The sequence below is a fragment of the Panthera onca genome, chromosome E2 (genome assembly GCF_046562875.1).
Source record: "Panthera onca isolate mPanOnc1 chromosome E2, mPanOnc1 haplotype 2, whole genome shotgun sequence".
NCBI lineage: Eukaryota > Metazoa > Chordata > Mammalia > Carnivora > Felidae > Panthera > Panthera onca.
The window spans coordinates 28,328,563-28,351,148 of record NC_138353.1 but is presented as its reverse complement, the minus strand read 5'-3'; the positions used below and the strand labels follow the sequence as shown (position 1 = coordinate 28,351,148).

The window sequence follows — 22,586 nt, the reverse complement described above, 5'->3', positions numbered from 1 at the left end:
CCCTCCCCACGCCCCACCACTGCCCGTCAGGCTGCCCGTGGGAGCAGGACCGGCCTTAGGAGAAGGAGAAGGGGCAGGAGTGTTTGAGGCATGGCCAATGGCCCCGTGCCTGCCACGTGCACTCACCTCACGCGTGACCTTGCCATTATTGTCAAAGTCGTACAGGGTGAAGGTCCACTCCTGCCGGCTGTCCTCTTCCACAGACACGTCACATTGTAGCTCCTGGGCACGAACAGACAACACACGGGCGTGGCTGGAGCGCCCAGGGGCCAGGTTCTGGGGCTGCCACCTCCCTGCTGCTCTCCCCAGACCTTGTGTGAAGGAAGAGCAAAATGACCGAGACATGAGGGGTCAGAGGGGAGGCCAGGCTGGGCACCGGAGGTCTGGCCCAGGGAGGCATGCCCACAGGGGTGCCAGACAGCATCTGGGTCTTTGGAGGCAAAGGAAACACCAGGGGTGTGAGTCAGGGGTGTGAGACGAGGCTTCTTTGTGGCCTCAGGGAAACTAAACCTGGACCAAGGGACAGAAGTTATTGGAAGACACAGGGCCCAGTAATGAGAGGCTATGGCAGGACTCCCAGGGTGGACACCTGACCTGGAAGGCAGGAGAGGGTGAGCATTAAAAGGTAAAGCTCCAGGTCAGCCCCAGATGCCAGCCAGTGCTTAGCCCTCCACAATGGTGTGACCCTGGGCATAGCTTCTCTGTGCCTCAGTTTCCCCTCATATAAATCATGGAAAAGGACAGTACTGTTCTCCTAAGGCTGTTGGGAGCATGAAGTGCCCCGACCCACATCCCCTCGGCTTTCCCCTGCAGCCATGGTGGACAGTTCCCTGACCTCCCACCCCAAGCATCCAGCTTCTGTGTCTGAGTCCCGGCTGCCCTGGCGGGGATCCACCCATCAACCCACTGGTATTGGCTTCCCTCCATTCCTGCTCCCTGGGATCACCTCCCAAGTCCTTGCCTCAGGGTCCACCGTGATGGAACTGGAAAAGCGTGGAACTGCTTGGCACATAGAGAAGTCCAATTAATGGTAGTAGCCGCTGTGGTCTTTGCGGTAGTGCTAACATAGGATGTACGTAATGTTAACAATGACTTCGTTATCATCGCTCACACAGCCCAGCGTGTCTAACCACAGGGACCTGAGCTGGGAGGTGGTGAGCTTGGTCACTGGCAGCGCGTATACAGGGGCCAGTGGAACACCACATAGAAAGTTCTAGAAAGGCGGGCTATTTTGGAAAAGAGAGCCACAACGTTCCATAAAAACAAGCGACGATGCTCCCAGACCACTCTGTGCCACGTCCTGCCTCCGCTCCCCTCTCCTTTTGCAGGAAGACAGGCTCGGCGCCCCCAGAGAGGGGTGGTACCTGGCCTCTGAACGCAGGCAGGAATGTGCCCGAGCATGGCGTCCCTGCCCCCAGCCTCTGCAGCTCGAAGCCAGTTCCCTCCAGCAGTCCTCGGGCGGCCCACGCTGAGTTCAAAGTCGGCCTTCCCTCAGTTGTGACATGCCCGTCTGATACCTGCCAAGTGGCCACTCTGCTCTGCGAGGCACCGTTTCATGTAGCACAGCACTTGCCCTGCACACACACACACACACACACACACACACGCACACACACGCACACACACACACGGCGGTTACCCGATTCCTTCTCCCTGGCCCTTGTGCTCAGCTCCGAAGACAGCTCAGGGCTGAGTAACTATCCCTACCCCCACCTCCCTCAAGCTCTGTCATGTGCATTTTTTTGTCCCCGTGCCCCCATTACTGGGACTTCTCAGGTGAATCCTCCTCATGGGCCCTGGCTGAGTCCCAGGCAGTCGACCTGGCCCTTTCCAGAAACAGGCCTCCAGGGAAGCGAGACATCTAGGTCTGAGCCTGCCCTCTGAGCTGCCGACCACGCCCGGAAGACACTAGGGACGCCGGTGGGCCCCGGGGCGGAAGCTGACAACCTCAGCTCCCCCACCAGGTTGTGCTCACCCGCCTCAGCTCCTGCATTCGGCGCCCGCTGTGACCTGTCTTTCACCCTCTCCTGTGTCATCCCCCCGAGTCCCCACTGTCACCGCTCAGTACAACGCAGCTTGTTATTCCCACACAACGTGTGGCACCGGCAGGCCTCTGGGCCTTTGCTCCTGCTATTCCCTCGGCCTCAAGTGCTCTCCTTACCCCAAAGGCTCCGTGTCATGACCTCTCGCGACTCCTACTCCTGCACTCAGAGGCTCGTCCTCTCCAACCCGTGCTTGCAGCCACCGCTGCGCAAAAAGTCTGTCACACCGCATCCCTCCAGCCTGACTCAGGTGACCACCCCCTCCGCGTGCTCCTAGGTCCCCATCACATCGCCGGCTGTGCAGTTACTGGCTCTGTCCCCTGTGAGGGCAGGAGCCCCGCCCAGTTCACTGCTGGGTCCCCTGGTAACCAGCAGCTGTCAATCAAGCTTGGTCGGAAGGAAGAAGGAAAGTGCTTCTGTGAGACTGGACACCCTTTTAAGCACGTTAGATGCATTAGCTCACCATACTTACAATACCCCGATAAGATGGATACTGCTCCTACCCCCCATTTCAGAGGTGAGGCCAGTGGGGCAGTGGCAGAGCTAGGATGGGAACCCTAGCCTCCTGGTTCCAGAGCTATTTGTGGTCTCGTGGAGGAAAGTAGAGAAGGAAGGAGGGAGGGGGAAAGGAGGGCAGAGAGAAGCTTCTGGAAAGCGCCGTGCCGACAGGCCTGGGTTTTGCTCTCCAAGCACCTGGCCCTGCTCGGTGCAAAGAAGGAGCTTAATACCCTGTTTGGGATGGGGCAGGACAGACAGACTGCAAGTTCTGGGAGGGCATGTTCCTTGTGCTGTTCACCACACAGGGAAACTGAGTCCCAGATAGGGTCAGGGACCTGCCTAAGGCCTCCTGCCCCCTGGGCACCAGCCCATGATGAGAACAGGCCCCAGGAGTTGGACAGGAATTGTTTCTCTCACTGGTGAGGAAATCTGAGGCCCAGAGAGGGAGGTGGTCACCTTGTATAGTAATGGCTGCACCCCCATCCATGCTCGCGTCCTTCCCCCAGGCCACCGGGCCACAGCCCAGCGGGGCCCTCTGGCCACCACCCCACGCTGCACGGCTAGGGGTCAGGGCCGAGTGGGGTGGCAGCGGGGAGTCCTCAGGGCCTGTGCTGAGCTGGGGCAGCCCCAGACGTGGCAGGACAAACCTCCCACAGAGGACCGCTGTTCACACAGGAGGTGAAGGGCCTTCACATCTGGAAGGGCCGCAGCCTCCCTCCTCGAAAAGTACCACTGAGAGGAGAAAACCCTTCTCTCCAGAGTCCGTGCCAGGAAAGGAAACTTACTTCAAATTTCAGCTGCTTCTTGGGACCCGGGCAAGATTCACTCGCCTTCTCCCTCCTCTTCTCGTCTCCACTGGCCAGCCCGTCTGTCTTCTCGGGAGGCAGGGCCACTGCGGGGACGGCAGGGGAAAAAGCATGAGGACAGTCCCCAGCAGGGCCGTGGGGCCCCCGTACCCACCGCGGCTTTGTTCCAGGGACCGTGTGCAGGACCGCCAGGGTGCCGGGCCCCTCCTGTCCCGCCTGTGTGGAGGCCAAATGACTTTGTGCTCTCTGGGCTCTGATAACATCCAGGGCTGCCCGAGGGCAGACCGCTCCCAGGATGCATCTGTGCCAGCCTCTCAGATCACCCAGTGGGCCTCTCAGACCTCCATCCCCTGCCCCAACTTTACAGCTCAGAGAAGCAGCCTGCAGCCGGCCAGGGCAGTGCCAGACCACAGAGGGGGGTCGCAGACCAGGGCCGCTTTCCACACAGTCCCGCTGCCTTCCCTGCTGACATCCTGGCCTCCTCAAAGACGCCGCCTGCCTGCGCCCAGCACACCGGTGCGTGGTCAGGAGGAGTGAGGGAAACGGGGAGCGCGGTGCCTCTCTCAGCCAGTCCGGGGAGGTTAGTCTCAGCTTGGGCCCGGATCCTTCTGACACTATGTGTGACCCAGGGCGGGTCACAGAACTTGTCCAGACGTCTCAACTAGTCTCCCCCGCTGTGACACGGGGATCATAACAGTCCCCGCCCCAGAGGATCCCTGTGTGGACTGAATGAGCTATGACTGTGAAAGGCCAAGGGCCTAGGGCCAGCACACAGGGTCCTAGTGATTAGTAGTGATGGAGGAATGATGTCCCCCCCTGCCCCCCGCCCCGACTCAATCTCTTGGGAATCAGCACAGCTGTTAGCGAAGTTTTCTCAAAACTGAGGCTTCTGGAATACAAAAGGACACAGAAGCATCCTATCAAACACAGGCAGCCTGGGATGGGGAGCAGGACAGGGAGGGAGGAGCTGACGATAAGGACGCTCGGGTCACCCGTCCAGACAGGCGGGGACAGGAAGGCCGTGGCGGCAACCGACTGACCTGGCCCCATCCATAGCTCCCCTCCCGCCTGGGCCTGAGCGCCCCCTTCTTTCTGTTCACTCCGGGCACACCCAGAGAGACGCGGGGAGCCCCCCGGCCCGCGATGCCCCCACAGCAAGGCAACCATTCTCTAGGGCTGTCGGAGCAACCATTCCCCAGTTGCAGTCGCAGACCCCAGCTCCCTTCTGGTGCTTTCACAGAATGCAGCCAAGGAGGACATAGGGAGCACTTGATGGGGGGAAGGCGACCGACGCTGGCTGCTTCTGATATAGTGGGTAAGACCAGGCCCTGCCCTCCCTGCTCCTCCAAAAGCAGAGACCGCAATGGCCAGGAGGTGTGCCACTCCAGTGTGACCCGAGCCCCGGGACAGTCAAGTGGGCAACCAGCCAGTGACCCGAGGACAGCCGAGCACACGGCCTAGGCCACCCTGACTCCCCCGTACTGGCGTCCCGCTGGGCCAGAGCAGCCGCCACCATGGAACCAGACAGGGTACAAGGCAGAGGCGCTTCTACGAGGCGACAAATAAGTAGGCACTGCTGTCACCTCTATTTAAAAGAAGGCAAAGAGGTCGAGAGGCTTGTCTGAGCAAGTCGGGGAGCTGGGTCTCTCTCCATGCCCAGCCGTCTGCTCTAGGAGCCCCCCAGCACCTCCAGGGGGTGCCAGTGAGCTCGGCGGGAGTGTCCTGGTTGTGAGGACCGATGTCCTGGGCCCATGTCCTGACCCTGCAGCTGACTGGCCTGGGCAACTTTGGGGTAAGGCGCTGGACTTCTCCGGATCTCAGTCTCCTCGTGTGTAAAATGGGCACGAGACGGTTTCTTCCCCACAGAGTTATGGGGAGGAGGGGGGCACGGTGAGAAAAGTGCCTACTTAGCACAGCAGCTTACGGGCGATAGTTGCTCAGTAAACGCTGGCTTTTGCAAATGATGGAGATGACCCATGAGCCCTGCGGATAGCCCAGATCCCAGTGCCCCCCCTCAGCCCAAAACCGCCCCACTGGAGAAACCACGGTGCTCTCCTGACCTGCAACATCTTCTTTTCAGCCCCCCTGCAGGGCGGGGAGAAGAAAGAAAAACAAAGGCCAGCCCCATCTTCAAAGCTGCAGCTCCCTCCACAGAGGTCCCGGCTGGAGATGTAAGCCAGCCAAGCTTATCGAAGCCAAACTTCAAGTTCAAAGAGAAGTTATCAGAAAACCACCTTCAGGTTCAACATTGCCTTTCAAGTTCCACTTGATAAAACCCAAAGAAAAGAAACCTCTGTCCCTGCTCTCTCCTTTTCTGGAGCACCCCTCCCCAGATACAGGCCCTCCTCCCTTCCCCTCCCCTCCTCTCTCCTCACCCGGGGCGGGGGAGGGGGGGATGTGGGAAAAACGTCCCCTCCACCGCTCACCCTCTTTATGTGTCTTCTCCAAGGACGAGCGTGGTCTGGATTGCCTTCTCTTCACCAGGGGGTCCCTTATCCCATCCCAGCTCAGAAAACCACCCGGACACCCATGGGGCTTGGCCACCGACGGGCGGGGGGAGATTGGGAGCCACCCTGCCCCAGAGCCCTAGGGGCCGGGAACAAGGACAGTCAGCACCCTTTGTCCCCACCAAAGGCCCTTCACCTGGTCACTGTCCCCTGCCCAATGGCCAGAGGAGGTACCAGAGAGCTGGTCAGAAAGCCTGGCAGACCCCAGTGTCAGAGGGAGGGACTGGAACTCCTGTGAGTTCTACACCCGCAAGTGAACCCTCTCAAACCAAACAGCATCAACTAGCCCCCGGCCCCACCTGCCGTGTGCAGAACAAACCGCCCTCTATCCATCAACCCCGAGGCTCATGGGCAGGCACAGCAAGGGTAAAAGGTGCCCACCTCAGGCTGCCCAGGTCCCACCAACCAGCAAAGAGAATGGCATTTTTGTCGAGATGGACTTTGGCTCCAGATTTCGAGCCCTTTCTCTGTCTCTTACTCCTGTTCAGCCCAGCGGATTTTTCCCCCCAGAGATGATCTTTTGGGGGGCATACTTTCAGAGGCACTCTGATCACTCTTTAATCATTCACAGTAACAGCAGGCCATCCGGCTAATTTCAAAGAAGAAAGGAGGGCTGGAGGAGAGGTAGGAGAAGAAGGAAGGAAAGGGATAGACTAAGGAGGAAAGCAAAGCCTTCCAGTTCAAAGACTCGTATTCTGGGTTCATATTCTGGGCTCACAGTGTCTGTGAAGTACTTTGGATGAGAGAGCAGGACGCCCTGGGAGCCAAACCCACCCAACGCCTATTTTTGTAAATAAAGTTTGAGTGGCACACAGACACGCTCATGTGCACCGTGTGTGGGTGCTTCACTCTACAACGCAAAGTTCAGGAGTCACGACAGAGACCGTATGGCCCATAAAGCCTAAAAGATGTACTCTCCCGGCCCTTTATAGAAAAGATTGCGGGGGCGCCTGGGTGGCTCAATCGGTTAAGTGTCTGACTCTTGACTTCAGCTCAGGTCACAATCCCACAGTTCGTGAGATCAAGCCCTGTGTCAGGCTCTGTGCTGACAACGAGAAGCCTGCTTGAGATTCTCTCTCTCCCTCTCTCTCTCTGCCTCCCCCTCAACAATCAATCAATAATCTTTTTTTAAAAAAAGAAAAGATGGTGAACTGTACTTAGGTAAATGCAGCCCTCCCTCCCCGCTAGGGTACCCTGATAAGCAGGGTGCAGGCTGGATTTCACCTGCTGGTCACCTGCTTAACTGGAAACTCTTGTGCAGTACACAACCTGCCCAACCATACACAGCAGGCATGGAAGAGAGAAAATGTCAACTCTGCTTTCTTAAAACCAATTCTCAGCTCAGATGAGTCTCGGGGGCAGTGTGTAAGCTCCTTCTCCTCGGAAACTACTCCCTGTCCTTCCTCACACCATGGCTGCGAGGAGCCTGCTGGCTGTGTTTACCAGATGATGGCTCTCTCCCACATTAGCTCCCAACCTGGCATCTCTCCACCCCCAGCAACTGCCAGATTAAATGCATTACTTGACCATCTTCACCCGGCTCCCTTTGATGTTCCCTTCTCAAGCTTCAAAATACCTTTTGGAGGGAGATCAGACAGCATTAAACAGAATTACTAATTAATTAAGCAAAGTTAAATTTTAAACACTGTTTGTTGTGTTAGCCAAAAGCCTGAACAGAACAGACTTTTTTCCTCCACTGAGATCAAAGACAGTCTCTTCCCTGTCCCTCCCCCAGTTTAAAAAGAAGAGGGGGCTGGGGAGGAAGAGAGGGAAAGAAGAGAGTGCAGGGGAGCGTCAGTAAGCAAGGAAAGACCCAAGTGGGGGCGATCTTTGGGGGTGGCCGTGGGGTCTAGACTCCCAGCCCTCACCCTGCACCCCCAGTCCCAATGGGAGGCATCAACAGCTCATTTGGGACTGCATGCTGGGAGAGCCACGGTCACTTTCTCAAGACTGTTTAGCCTGGCAAATAGCAGTGACCCAGGGAGCCGGATGGCACAGCCCACCCAGCCAGAGCTGCTGACAGCCGGCGCCACCCAAACAGTGTGAGACTCAGGCTGTGAAATAAAACAGACCCGCCCTCCCGCAGCCCCACCCTCCCTGGCACCCAGGTAGGACCAGCACCTCAGCGTTCTTCCCCAAGGGGCCTGGGCTCATCCGAGAAGCAGGTTGTGCACTGCACAACTCTAGGGGATTCCGTTCACAGGCTGGACCCCAGGTGCCTGTGTACTGCTGGTGACAGTTTTCAGACAGACGGCAGAAAGGTGTCTTGAGGGGGGCTCCTTTCTCCAATTTGCACAAATGCATTTGTTACGCGCAGAGCACGGTCTGTCCCCACCTGGACTAGCCCTTCATTCTGCACAATCTGATCTGGGGTCTCTTGACAGCTTCACAGGAGCCTGCCACATGCCGGCAGGCAGACTGCAGGTCTCATGGGAGCCAGGGTCCTGCTGGCTAGTGCCCCTGGGATGCCCAGAGCACACAACACGTACCACCCATGCACAGGGCAACCATCCCACCCCAGTGTGCTAAACTGCACCAAATCCCATAGGCAGACACAAGGAAGGCTGCATAACAAACACGCCATAAATTCTGGCCTGATTGAGACTAGGAACCGGAGTGAGGAAGTGGGTGGTTGAAAGAGGTAGGTCTGATCCTGAATCCCATACTTAGGCTAAAATCCCAACCCTGGACGATATCAGCAAATGCCAGCTTACTTTAACACAATCCGGAAAGGCCTGGTTGATAATAAACTTTGGAAGTAGGGGACAAGTCTGAAACACAGTTATGACTACATCAACCCCACCAAAGACCAGAAATTACTAACACTCAAAGGCATGGCTCTCTTAGCCCGGTTACCTGCCACGTTCTTCCCAGTTGATACGACGTAAAGATTTAACGCAAGCCAGCGCTTCCTTGCCGGAGGTTGGACCCCCGCCCTGATGTCCCCACAGGCCTTTCCCAACTGTCCATGTACAGATTATCTGCCGCAAATATTTTAGTCTCAGGGTGGCTCGCCAGGATGTTTCTGACTCCCCAGCCCTCCGCCAGCAGCTGCGAGAGGGAATGCAGAGGAATTTTAATATTAGCCTATGCCAAATATAATTAGGCGCGTAAATCCGTTGCCAGTAAAAAGAGAAAGGTATCATATGTACATTCCAGGCCAAATGGTTTCTTGTGTTATCTGCACGAGGCTCTCCTTAGGGAGCAAGGATCCCAGAGACACACAAATCTGTCTGTCAACGAGCGCAGCCGCGGGCTGGTGGAGTTAGTGGGTGTGTGCGTTACTCCATCAGGGCCTCTAAGTAACACCAGGCAGGATAGGTTACTGTTTGCAGCTTACCAAAGAGGAAACTAAACTCAAAAAGCAAAGTGGATCAAGCCACTTCCCTGCCGAGATCGATCTGCCCGCCACTGTCTCTCAGCCCTGTCTCCCCACGGAATCGCTTTCCAGTTTTTGACCCGGCCGTGCTCTCACACTGTTATCCCTGCCAAGAACGCCTGTCCTGGCTCTCCAGCTCCTGCTCACCCTTCAGGTCCTCAGCTTAGGCCTTCCAACCTGGGAGATGGTGCCTGCATACCCCCGGGGGCTAGGTTAGGGTTCCCTGCTCAGTGACACTCTCTTACACCGCTGTTATCATTACTTAGTTCATCCTAGCTTCTCGCTGTGGCCCCAGAATAAGGTACAGTGCCTGTCGCACCACATCAGGTCCGCCAACACCATCATCATCATCGAAACGACAGTAAGTGGCAGCACCAGGATTTGAACCCAGAAGGGATAGAAACAGAAGAACTAAAAGCCTGGTTTCCTGACTCCCCAGCCACTGGTCTCTCCACTCTGTCACACAATCGTTGACACCTGTTCCTGCCTGTCTCGCAACCATGCTCCTCCTTCTGAGCATCTGGGTTTCTTCCGGTGGCCGCCCCCCTCCCATCCCAATCCACACGGTTTACAGAGGGCTGATTCGACTCCAGCTTCGGGGGTGCACCCAGCGCCCAGACCCGACATGGTATATTTCATCCCGATGGCCACTGTGGCCGCTCCTTGGTCAGTATAAAGGGAGAGTTCGTCCTGAAGCCAATGGAGTGAAAGCTTGCGGGCCCCTCACTTGCGTGGGGCAGGCCCTAAGCAATGTGTTCACATGCTCACTTGGTTTTCTGACACTTTCCAATTAGGTATTTTAACCTCAGTCAGCTACGACCCCTGTCTCTTCCCATTCTGACTTCTGTACATCCTCTTGTGTCACACAGTTGGGGTGAACACAGGCATTTCTGGAATCGAGCTAAGGGAGGGCTGAGGTGGAGATACAGGTATTTAGGTTTAACAGGACACATATATAATCTGGTTCAAAGTTATAAAAGGATCATACAAAAAAATAAATCCATAAAAGAATCATGTGTTTCTTTTCTTAAAGAAGGCCCCCAAGCCGGATTAAGTTCGGGTCCCACAAAACCTAGATCCACCTGTGCCAGCAAAGTGAGAATCACACTTTTGCAAGATGTAGTGAGACTTGGGGGCTCTCTTTCACCTGTGATGGCTGAGTTCATAGAATGTGAGCACCTAGAGCTGGGTAGCCATCCTTCCCACCTTAGCAGGACAGACCAACAAAGGGGCGGAGGGCACCGGTGATGGAGAGGGAGGGAGAGAGGACGGGAGGAAGGCAGGGAGAGTATGTGCGTGTTGGATGACACGGTTTGAGCTCCCAGATCCAGCTGGCCCTTTTTGGGCAAGATCCACCCTAGAATTTTTCAATATCGTGAGCCAAAGCTTCAGCAAATTTGGGCTGAATGTCAAAAGAAGCCAAAGAATCCTGACTTAACTATCCATCACTCTGAGCCCCCGCTTGTCAGGAAAAAACACCACCAAAACAGGAATTGACATGATGAGTATTCTCCAAGGTGGCTTCTGGCACTTTCCACCAGCGGGTGTCTACCCCTTCCTGAGACCTGAAATGCCAGCCAGGGTGTTTCTCTTCACAATCCTGCCTCCCCAGGGTGCACTTTACCGTAGGGAGAATTTCTTTAAGGACCGGTTGTGACTAAGGGGAAAGAGGAGAGGAAAAAAGAAAACAAAGGAAACAACCCTTCCCAACAAATAGCATTCTGGCCTTTTCCCTCATCAGAGCGTAAGGTTGATGGCCACTCTGCTTTGAGGTTTGTATAGGCTTGAGACGAAACATCTGTTCAGGGAGGGAGGGGGGGAAGCCGGGAGAGGGAGCAGGAAAGAGAAAAAAGCCTTTTGGGGCTAAAAATACCATGTCCCTTCCACTCTCCCTCGGTCCCCGCCCAAGTTAAAACATGTGATGAAATCCAACTTTTAGAATCTAACCCCGAGCTACTTGAAACTACCAAAGCCTCTTCGGTATCTGACACAAGTCAGAATTTCCACTGTTCCAGCTGAGCTTTTATGAAGAACAGACTTGAGAGAAGCTGCTGTCACCGCCGACACCCGGGCTTCTGGGGGGACTGCCGCGGAGTGGAGTCGGGCCTCGCTGACACTCGCAGGAGCACAGGCTCTGAACTGAGACACGGCAGCCAGCGGGGTGTGGCCCGCCTGCCCTCCTTCGGGGGGGCCCCGCTGCTCACCAGTCGTGTCTTCTTCGTCTTGGGCTTCCAGGGAACCACCGGCCAGCCCCGCCGATTGACCGGCCCTGCCAGGGAGTGGTGCGGAGCCGCCTGTGGTGACGTCCTTAGAAGTCCCCTCCCTCCCTCCCTCTCTTTCTCCCCCCAGCTGCTCCCTGACCTCCAGACTCAGTGTCCCACGGTCTACTTGGCCTCTCTACCTGGATGTCCAACAGCCATCTTGAACCCAATGTGCCCCCAACAAAAAGCCTCCACTGTCACCCGCCTAAGCCTCCACGTCAGAAGCGGCACCACCACTGCCTTCCGTCCTTAAGCCGGACGTCGAAGGTGAACCCGGGATCCCTTCTTTCCTTCACCGACCTCCCCTCTCTCACCTCTACCCCCAGGGCCACCCACTGCCCTCCAGCCCCCCAGCCCCGACGCTGGGCGACGTCATCACCTCTCACCTGCACTACTGTGACCGTGCCCCGTCTCCGTGGCCTCCTTCCTCCCCACACGCGGCCCATCACGCTTTCCAGGAGGATCTTGTTAAAACGGAAGTCAGAAGCTGGCACTCGCCTACGCCTTCTCTTCAAAAGCAGCGTAAAACCCAAGCGTGTGATCCCACCCCTGCCCACTGGCCCACCCTTGGCCCCAGTGGCTCCTCCTACCACATAGGCCTCCCTTTTGTTCTTCCCTAAACCCCAAGTTCCTTCCACCTTGGGGTTCCGCTTGCTCCTCCTGGCTGCTCTCCCTTCACATCCTCCCAAGGCTGGTCTTTCCTCAGCTGAGATGTCACCTCCTCCGAGAGGCCTTGCCACAATCTACCCCTCACGGCGTTTTACCACTACCAGAAATTTGCACGGCCGTTCTCTGGATTATTCAGTCACTACCTGCCTCCCTCAGGCGAGCACCCTGCCAGTAAGGCCCACCTACCTGGTTCATGGTCGAGCACCCAGGACTCAGCAGGGCCCCACGCCTGCAGGAGATGCTCAGCTAAATACTCCCTGAATGAGCAAGAGTCAGAGGCCTGAGCTCCATTCTCAGTCTGCTGTGTTACCTTAGACGGCTCACGTCCCCTCTCTGGGCCTCAGCTCGCCAACTACAAATGAAGGGGGCTAGAGGCCTTCCCAGGGCTCCTCGGGTCTGTGAGTGGTTGACACATCACACCTGGGGGCCGAGACAGACGGACCTGGGCCGCAAGGGGGAGTACACAGGACCTGCCTGGGTGGCCCGAGGGAGGGGACTGTCTGACTTCATGCTGTTGACTTCATTCTTCCAGTGAGTATTTATTGAGCACTTACAGCATGCCAGACTCTATGTCAGGCGCTGGGAGAAGAAGGAGACATTCAGAGATGCTAATAGGATTAAAGAAACTTTGAAAATAGGTCTTCTTTGATCTGGACTGGTAAATGATTATAAACACCAGTTGGCTCCCTTTCAAGAAAAGACCCATAAAACAATAAGACTCATGACAGCTCACAGACACCAGGCACTTACTCTGCACCAGGGCCGTTCTCTGGGCTTACATAAATGACCTCACGGTCTTCACGGGAGCCCTGAGGAAGAAGTGCTAATGATTACCCCCCCAACAAGGAAAATGCAGAACAGAGAAGTGAAGGGATTCACCCCAGGTCACCCAGTGAGTTGTGGTTTAAAGCCCAGCTGCTCTGGGGCCTGACTTGCAAATTCCCAAAAGGTCCAAATAAAGATAGGAAGGTACTTCCCCTGGGTTCCGAGGGGGTGGGGGTGAGACAAACTTCGGGGCCCATCCAGAGTCAGGCAGGTCCTAAGCTCACAGTGGGGCCACTCAGACCCCAGGGCCTCAATCCCAACACCACAGCCCTGCTGGGCAGGACTAGCTACTCTACCACAGCCTCAGGCTGGGGAAGTGGGGATCCCATAGGCCCCATCAGGCCAGACCCAGGCTGCGCGGAGGGAGGCCTCACCACCCCCCCACCCCCCCCCACCCCCCCACCCCCCCACTCCCCCCCGCCCAGCAGCCCTGGGTCCTGGAGGGAGGACCTGGGCCCCAAGGGGAGGGGCCTCCTGACTTCACTCATCCTGAGGGTTCCTTGATGGGCGTTCTGTGAAGTCAGCTCTCCATAGATGCCAGGCAGGTTACTCTTTGCCTGCTTTCATCCCCAAGTGGAGGTCAGAAGACAGGAAACAGACTCGGTGTTAGACTCAATGGGCAGATACTAGAGGGGGAGGGGCAGAAGTGAGTCAAGGCACGGGGAGGGAGGGGGACAGCCCCAGGTGGAAGGGAGAGAGGGGACCTAGAGAGGAAGCTGCATCCTATGCCGAGTGGAGAGGACACCCCCAAACACAGCTCTTCCGGGGGCCATTCAGGGTGACACAGGTCAGCCAAACAAGGGCGGCACCCGTTTGCACCTCAGGCCACAAGCCACAGGCCGCCACCGCCCGTCCTACGGCCCAGCTGGGGAGGTGGGGAAGCCAGGTGGGTACTGGAGTGACGAGTGGGGCTGGCCGCCCATGCTCAGACCCCAGCCGGGCCAGCAGAGGGAGGGTCCCTCTCCCCTTCTCCCCTGGAAAGCCAGCCTCGTGTCCGCCCCTGCCACGCCCAGCCAGCTCTCCTGGCTTGGGACTTTTGATGTTGACTCTGTTCTCTCCACAGTTCAAAAGGAGCTCGGAAGCCTCGCACCAAGCCCAGACTTAATCTGCCATCCCGCGAGCTCCCAGCTGGCCAGTTAAGGCGGTTAAGATGCTGGATTAGGGCCGGCTTTACATAACAACGCAGGAGCTAAAGCCGTCCTCTCCTGGGATGGCTAAAAGACTTCTTTTTATCTTCACGCCTCAGATGGCCTTTTTTCTCCCTTAAACAGCCCTCCAGCCCGCCAAGAGGCAATGAACTTGGCCAACAGGAAGACAAAGGAGAGAGTCAGGATTCGGCGTGCTCTCCCTTGGCCGGGTAGCACAGAGGGATGTCCCCAGGCCAGGTGGATGCTTCTCGGGGACTCAGCAGCACCTGCTCTTACTGTGGCCACGTCCCCCCATTCTGGGGGGTGCGGCCTCAGGCCTCTGCGCCGAGGGCGACCGTGGCACCACAGGCAGTCACGGGCCCAGCATCCTCCCAAGGAGTCCCAGGGCCACGCGGGCAGCCCAGGCGCACACCAGAGCAGTCTCGCTCTTAACTGCTTCATCTACACAGTGCTCTCGCTTTTTAATGCTGTGGCTCGTCTCTCAATCCATCCTCCTTGTGAAAGTTTGAACATTCCTCACTATCGTCCTCTTTGTGCCCACTTTCTGATTTTAGTATCCTCCTCCCACGCCCAAGAGGAGCTACGGTCTTTGTGTGTCGAGGCCTCCAGCCACCCCGTAATATGCACGCGGTACACACGCATATGTGCAAGGAAATACGGAGTGCTGTGTCGTGCCCTTTTTCACACAAAACATACTGTGACATGCTGCATCTTTCTGCAACCTGATGTGTTTTGTATTTTCTGCTTCCGCGTCAGCTTTGGTTTGAAGAAGAGGCCGAAAAGCTTGACCGCCGACAACTTAGTCCGACCCTTAGTTGGGAAACTGAGGCAGGAGAGTGGCCTGAGCCCCCTCCCTCATCAGTGGTGGCACCAATGTGCCTAGACATCATCAGTAATGAGCAAGGTGCCCAGGCTGCCCTTCAAGGCCAGGAATGCAGCTGGGGCAGGGGGCGGGGGGCCGGGGGCATGGCGTCAGACTGAATGATGCCAACCTCACACCCTTTCCCCCAACGGGAGCTGGGACCCCCAGGCACCTCATATTCATCCCCCATCCATCAACCAGTGTTTGTAAGTGTCGCCCTCCCCGTGTCTCAGGGGTTCGTTCTCCCTGCAAGGAGCCCACAGCCTCCGTGCACCCACAGAGTCCGGTTCCACAGCCCCACTCATCATGTTACACAGGGCAAGGGGGGCCCAGAGCGGAGGGACCTGGCCACGATCCACAGCAGGTCACTACCAGAGCTGGGAGGGGAGCCAGGGCCAACGTTCCTTCTACTTCATTATAACAGCACGCATGCTCTGAATGCAGACATCAGGGGGAAGTGGATTCCATGGGCGGGCCATTTCATGTCTGATTGAAGGCAAAGACACTTCACTTGAAATCAGTTACATGGTTTCAAACTGAGCCTCAATGGACAGAGAACTGCCTTGTTTTGAGCAGTAACTAGAGGCTCAACAAATGATGGATAGAAAGACAGATAGATGATGATTGGAGGATGATGGTTCCGTGGATGAAGGGATGATTGAATCCATCCACGGGTGGAGGATGGATTATGGGTGGCTGAGCTGGCTGGCTGGTGGGCGGGTGACAGGAGAGTAGAGAGGAGAATGAAAAGGCAATGGATGGATGGATGGATGGATGGATGGATGGATGGGGCGTGACCAGTGGGTGGGTGAGTGACAGGGGAACGAAGGGACAGACAGATGAGTGGTGGTTGGATGGGTAGTGAATGGGCGATGGATGGAACAGGTGGAGGGATAGATGAACAAGAGAATGAACTTGCTAATGAGTTATGGTGCGAATGAGCAAATGAATACCTAACAGGAATGAGGGCTGATGCCCCTGTAATCAATGTCCGGGATCAGCTCAATCCCTAAGGGCTTATACCCTGCACACCCTTGTCTGACTCCCCAGATCTCTCGGCACCAACTCCTGACATCTCTCTCCATGGAACCAAAGATGACAGCTGAGGCTTGAGGGGAGCCAGGGCATGACAGGATCAGAGCTGCAGAGCCCCTGCGTGCAGCCACCAGATCTGCAAGCAAGCACGCTCAAGGGAAACACCCCCAAGCCTTCACAAAGCCTTCCATCCATGGGACTCCCCACCCTTGGTTCAGGACCTGCTCATATTTGAGTCTGATAGATACCTGGGTCCCAGCCTGCCTCTGGCTCCTGGGCAACTGGGTGGATCTCTTAAAACAGTGCTTCTCAAAGTGCACAAGTCACCTGGGGAGTCTCTTACAGTGCAGATTGGATGCAGCAGGCCTGGGGCTGAGCAGGGGGACCCTATGCTTATGACAGCTGTCAAGCTGGATGTGGCCACAGTCCTCAGGCCTGGCCCAGGCTCCCCTTGAGAAACCCTTGGCACTGTCTGCTCTCCTCTCAAGGCTCTACAGGGGCCCAAGGCCTAGATCCCCCTAAGACCCTCAGCTCTCCTACAAGTTGCCTGTCCTCACCTCAACAGCGAGGCCCCTACCATCCTAAGGCTTCCCCAGTGCAGTGATTCTCTTCTCGGATTCTGAGCGTAAAACGGAAATGCTATCCCGCTTCGCAAATGCTTTCCAATCAATGCCACCTATGCTTTGCATCAACTCAGGGAGTCCAGCAGGGAGAAGGCTCTCATTCCTGTTCTGTGAGTGTGGAAACTAAGGCTCAGAAAGGTGGCGTGCCTTGCCCAAAGTCAAGTCGGTGCTCCAGTGTCCGCCTCCTTTCCCCCACAGGTGCTTCCCCTTGAACAAAGACAGGAGTGAGCGGAGAGCGGCCAGTGGGGCGCCATTGGTATGTGCTCCAGCTGAGCGACGTGAATGACAAATGGGGAAATAGATCAGCTACGTGCCGAACACAGTTTGAGGGGCCAATGAGCCGCTACTGTGATCACCCCCCAACGGGAAAGCTGAGCTCCAACAACCTGTCCAAGGCTCCACAGCCAATACAGAGCAGAGCCAGGATGCGAGCCTCGGGAGCCTGGCTCCACTCTGGGCTTGGACCTGTGAAGGGCGATATTCCCTTCTTGCCTCTCACCCCCACTCACCCCCACTGACAGGGTCCAGTCCTCCGCCTGGTCTGCAGATTTTCCAGAGGGCACACAGGGCACACGGCAGACTAGACGGCCCCTTCCCCATCTCACTGCACCCTGGGAAGAAGAGAGCAATGGATTCCAGTACCTTCTAGCCGAAAGCCTTCCTCTTCCTCCTCACTGAGCGTTTCTCTGAAAATTTCACCCACGAGCTCCTAGAGGAAGACAAAGCAGGGACATTAAGCAAGAATTGGACAGAGTCAGGTAGGAGCCTGGTGTTGGGACGTCATGAAGGTGTGCCCAGCTGGTCACAAGGAAGCGGGGATCCTGCTCTAATTCTTCCAGTGGGAATTTAGGTCAACTGAGGTGGATCCTATCACACTTGAAAAGTGAATTATCACCATGCTTTTCAGGAAGTAACTTTTTCTCAGCTCACTATAAAATACTATACCCGACCACACTTCTCCCTCAGAAAGGAAGTTCCACCCTCCACCCCGGAAAAAGACAGAGACAAGATGAGAAAATGTCTCTCATCTACACCTTGGAGTCAACTCGACTCCACCAAGCAGACCCTGTGGGCCCCGAGAAGGGATCTCAGTTTGAACCCTTCTCCAGCAGAGGGTCCCGGGCGGGCCGTCTCCATGGGTTTACAAAGAGGGCCTGGAGTGCCCAAGGGGAGGTCTCTACTACCCTTAACATAAACCCCAACTCTTCAGCATCACATTCAGAAACCTTCATGCTTTGGCTCGGGCTGATCTTCAGACAGGCCTGCCACATCTCCCCCGTGCACACACCTGCCAGAAACCAGCCTGATCCTGGCACATGCCTTGCCTGGTGGCATTCCTGAGGATGCCTGGCGGCTTATCCCATATGGCAGAGTTGGTCCCAACCAGCCTGCTCAGGCTGTCATTCAGATGTGGTCAAGTTGGCCAGGGGACTTTGGTTGGTCCACAGGCTGGGAAATTTCTGGGATGTCGACAAAGGTACGACTTATCTCACCCCACCCCTGCAGGACGACTCTAGATACGGAAGAAGCAGGGCCGGCATTTGCCAGACTGCCTTCTGCATTTTTTGGTATTCTGCCCGTAAGAGTTCTGTGATCTAAAAAGATTGTTCTAAAGTTATGCAAGATCCCGTACTGAAGAATTTACGACGGTAATGGACACTGTGAGTATCCAAGTAGTAACTGAGGCTACGTTCCCCAATTTTCCTCCTATTTAGACCGTGGAGTTTTGTTTTACACAAGCATCACATGGGATTCGTGTTCCGAGGAACCCACTTTGGGAAATGCTCCTCTTCTGGGGGAGAGACAAGGTTTGAGAAGTTATACCGCCTTATCTCTTTAGATGCCACAACAATGCTACGGCAGCATTTCTCGAACCACAAAATGACAAGCAATAAAAAACCCCAAACTCAGCAGCTGTCACCAACTTCTCTTTTTGAAAAAAAAAATGGGGGGCGGGCAAAGAGAAAGAAAAAGAGAACGTACCCTTCTCGTTGAAAAATTAGAAGGAAAAAAAAAATCCTGCACCTCAGATCCTTAACAGAAAAACCAGGGCTTGCTTTGATTAGCCAAACAAAAATAATGCTTTGTATATCTGATCTTATCAACTGGACACAGCTGGAGCTAAGCCTCTTCTTCTCTTTTCTTTTCTTTTTTTTTTTTTTAAAGGATCAACAGCTGACATTTTATGGATCAGGGCCGGTGTTCTCCTCTCTCTCTCCTTTCAGATCGTTCGGGGGCGTCACACACTCTTTCCTACGGGTTGTGAAAATGTGGCCACTCAGACTCCCGGGGTCCCACTGACTTCAAAACCAGGCTGCTTGATTCCTGGAGAGAGGATGGCTTCTCCCTCCTCCTCCGCCAATTATCATAATCACCGAACACTTCCCGGGCTTGTAAACTGGCTGTTTGTGTTAACGGCGCTGGAGTTGACAGGGAAGCAGGGAGCTGGTGACAGGGAAGGGACGCACTCAGGTGGCATCATTAGACGGCTGGGACGCTCCGGCAGCCAATTAGAGCCCATCTTTCATGCCAGAGGAAGACGGATGCCATCTCCCCATAAAGGAGCACTTCCTCACAGGAGCAGCTGACGGTCTTCAAGGGAGTCAACAGCCCGCGTCACGCTCGGCTCTTCTGGAAAGCGGGGGGCTCAGTGCTGACCTTGCCCCGCCACCCTGACCGCTGCAGGCAAGGCAGACAGGACCTGCCAGACCCATACTTTTGAGCGCACGTGTCTTCTTATTGGCAGACTTGGAGGAGTTTAAGGACTCCCAACGTCACTCCCAACAAAGCAGCCGTCTGGAACCCCGATAACGATGCCTCACAGTGTGTATCACGCACTCTGAGAACTGTCTGCTGTGAGGACGAAGCTCTCTGACACAGTAAAGACACATCTCTGCATATTAAAGCAGGCTTCTGGCAAGCTCCGGGGTCGGCCTCTTCCTGCTAAACCTTACCCTGCTCTGTATAACCCTGTGAGAGCTCCTCTGCGCCACGGTCCACTGACATACTGTGCAGTTACAGAAGCTCGACACTGGCAAACGTTCATTTCATCCGCTGAGCCAGGCGGCCCGGGGCCAGTGCCGTGCAGTGTCTGTGGTCTTCAAGCTTTGAATCGCTAAGCTAGAGGCAATGCAGTGTGGAGCCAGACACAGGATCACGTCCTGGCTCCCTTGCCTCCCTCGCCCTTGGACCGGGCTGGCATTGGCCAGCCACTGCCTTCTTGGGACCTCAGTCTGTTTCTCTGTAAAATGGGCACAATGACGAACCACAGCAACGATAGGACAGCTGACCTTCTCGCACGTCTCCTAAGTTCCAGGCACCGTGCGAGGCACCTTATGAGTGTATCATCTCCCTCGATCTTTGCCACGGCTCCGCGCTTTCTATCTCTCAAGGAATAAACACTCATAAAAATGATCTGCAATTTGTAAACTCAGAGTTAAAACTGTTATTATTATTTTTTCTACGAAGAAAGCACCCTCAACCCTCCAGGGACATAGGAGACAGGACATAATGGTAATGACAGCCACTTGCATCATTTACCAAGTGCTCCTGGTGTATGAGGCACTGACTGACAGACTCCTCACAAGAACCTCCAGAGAATGGGGTTCCCAACAGCCCTGGATTTAAGTGAGGAGGCCCCAAGGGGCCAGGCGAGTGGCTCTGGATCATCAGCTAAGATTGGAGCCATGCCTGGCTTGGGCTTATGCAGTGGAATCAGGGCTCCTGTGGGCACGGGGACGGAGGCAGCCAAGAGTCTGGGCACTTGCCAGGGACCACGGATCACACTTAAAGAAGTGTAAGAAAAACAGGCTGGCTAGTGGCTCCGTGGGTGGTGAACAAGTACTCCTGTTTGTCCTGCGCGACTAGAAGGGCCCACAGCTCCTCCCCGCCAGGTCTGGGACTTGGCAGGGCCCTGGTCGGGAGGCCCGCCTGCGAGGTTTGGGGCCAGGCCCTCAGGACCACCCTTCAGGAAGGCGCTCAGACCCCTCGACGGCCGCGAGCCCCGCTGGGAGCCCCAGTGCAGCAGGTGCAAGGCACAGTACTGGAATGGGTCAGACCCTGGTTCAAATCCCAGCTCTGCTTCACACAAGATGCATCATTTGGGTGAGGGAACTTTCTCGGCCTCCCCACGTGTACACAGGGATGATAGCACTCATGATGCCTCACGGCGGGTTGTGAGGGTTAAGTAAGCCACGGCAGGTAAAGTGTTTCACGTGCAGGTAAAGTGTTTCACGTTACACCGGATACGATTGAGGCTCATGAGACCGGTAGTTACTGTTTCCTACTTCTTCTTCTACTCTGATTGTCAAATGGCTACCAGAACTTTGCTCAGAGAAGCTCAAAGTCTCACCAGACCCAACGTGCCCTCAAAGACACTGGGAAACACCCTCCTACCCTGCATAATGTTTTTAACGCTTCGCATTTAATCCTCAGGGCAATCCTTTGAGCTAATACCATTATTGTCCCCACTTCGCAGGTGAGAAAACTGAGGCACAGAGAGGTTAAGTGACTTGCCTAAGGTCACACAGCTAGTCAGTGTCAGAGCCGGGATGGAAGGCAGGCTGCCTGGCTCCAGAGCCCACACCCTTCACTGCCCCCCCGTAAGAAGCCCCAGTATGGGGCTTGGGATGCAGTGATTTCCCTTCACTGCTGCTTTGTCTACTCAGCCATCATTCTGGCCCCTGGTCCCAGGCCCTTTCTCCTCTGACCCTCAGGACAGTCGGCCTCAGACGAGGCTCTAAGTTCTGATCAAAGGCCTCTCTGGACCCCCAGGCCTCCTGTCGCACCTAGCCTGATGCCAGGCTGCCCCCTGCTCAGCGGTCAGGCTTGGTGGCCTTTCAGGCCACAGGACCCAGAGCCCCCTCCCCCTCCCACGTCCCAGCACCGCTGTTCCTCTGCCCCACGCCGGGCCCCAGGAAGAGAGGCCAGCTCCTCCGGGCGCTAAGTGCAGCCAACACCAACCCAGAGTCCAGAATTGCAGGCATGAGGCCTTATAAGGCCTCCGGGGACGGGAAACCACATCAAAGCAGGGCTTGGGAGCAGGCTGGAGTTCGGTTAGGGTTTTTCCTCTTTGTCTTTGAGACTCATACTCCTGAGCTTAATATCTTCCCCCACCGCCTGCCCCGGCAGTCCTTTGCCAATCTTTCTGTTCTCTAAGAGCTAACAGATGTTGGTGCCACGGGTTTCAAAGAAAACTCCTGGTGCCCACAGAACACGGCACAACTTATAGATTCCAAGAATGCACAGGGTTGGGACATGCCAGGGGAAGAGAAGGGTGGGGGGCACGACCCAGCCACCCAGTAACCCTTAGATCCAAGTAGTCTGCCCTGGAGCTGCCCCAGGAAATTTCTGGCAAGCTGCCTCTTCCCAGCACACCGTACAGACGCAGGCCGGCCAGGCGTGCCTGGGGAACCGGCGCCGCCGCGGGCAGGCAGGCCGTCCAGGGCAGGGATGCTCTGTCCCCGGAACCCGGCCGAACCTGGGAGCCCGGGCTCCTGCCGGCCCACCCTCAGCAGCTGAGTGGCCGCAGACGCCTTGCTTAACCACTCCGGCTCCCACTTTGCTCTTCTGTAAAATGGGGATTTAGATGTAAAGAAAGTCAACGAGAAAAGGGAGACAAAATACACATAGCGGGATACACTACACATGAGCTTTTCTTCTCCTTCTGTAGTGCCCTTCTTTTGCCACGTGCTTGGAACATCCTTACATTTTATTCCTGCAAAAACCTAACGTCCAGTGGTTCAACGCCCCAGGGTCCACCCCCGGATGACATTCTCATGAGAGCAGCAAGGAGGCACGTTTAAGTTCAGTAGTGTTAAGGGTATAACGCACCTGTACATCTAAGAAAATACCAGACCAAACGTCCACGTATCCCCATGGTTACCCCCAGGAGGGAGGGACAAGAGAGATGGAGAGTGAGAAACTTCAACT

General features: G+C 55.8%; 1 protein-coding gene across 2 annotated transcripts in view; it reads right to left on the bottom strand.

The window, feature by feature from the left end:
* The window catches only part of NKD1 (NKD inhibitor of Wnt signaling pathway 1), an 83,459-nt gene that overhangs the window by 11,574 nt on the left and 49,299 nt on the right, over positions 1-22,586 (bottom strand). For both annotated transcript variants that reach the window (XM_060650802.3, XM_081791537.1), the window contains 3 exons: positions 17,298-17,364; positions 3,326-3,432; positions 127-222 (listed from right to left, as the gene is read on the bottom strand). In XM_060650802.3, the coding sequence (XP_060506785.1) occupies positions 127-222; positions 3,326-3,432; positions 17,298-17,364 (270 nt within the window). The remainder of the gene's footprint in view (positions 1-126; positions 223-3,325; positions 3,433-17,297; positions 17,365-22,586) is intronic.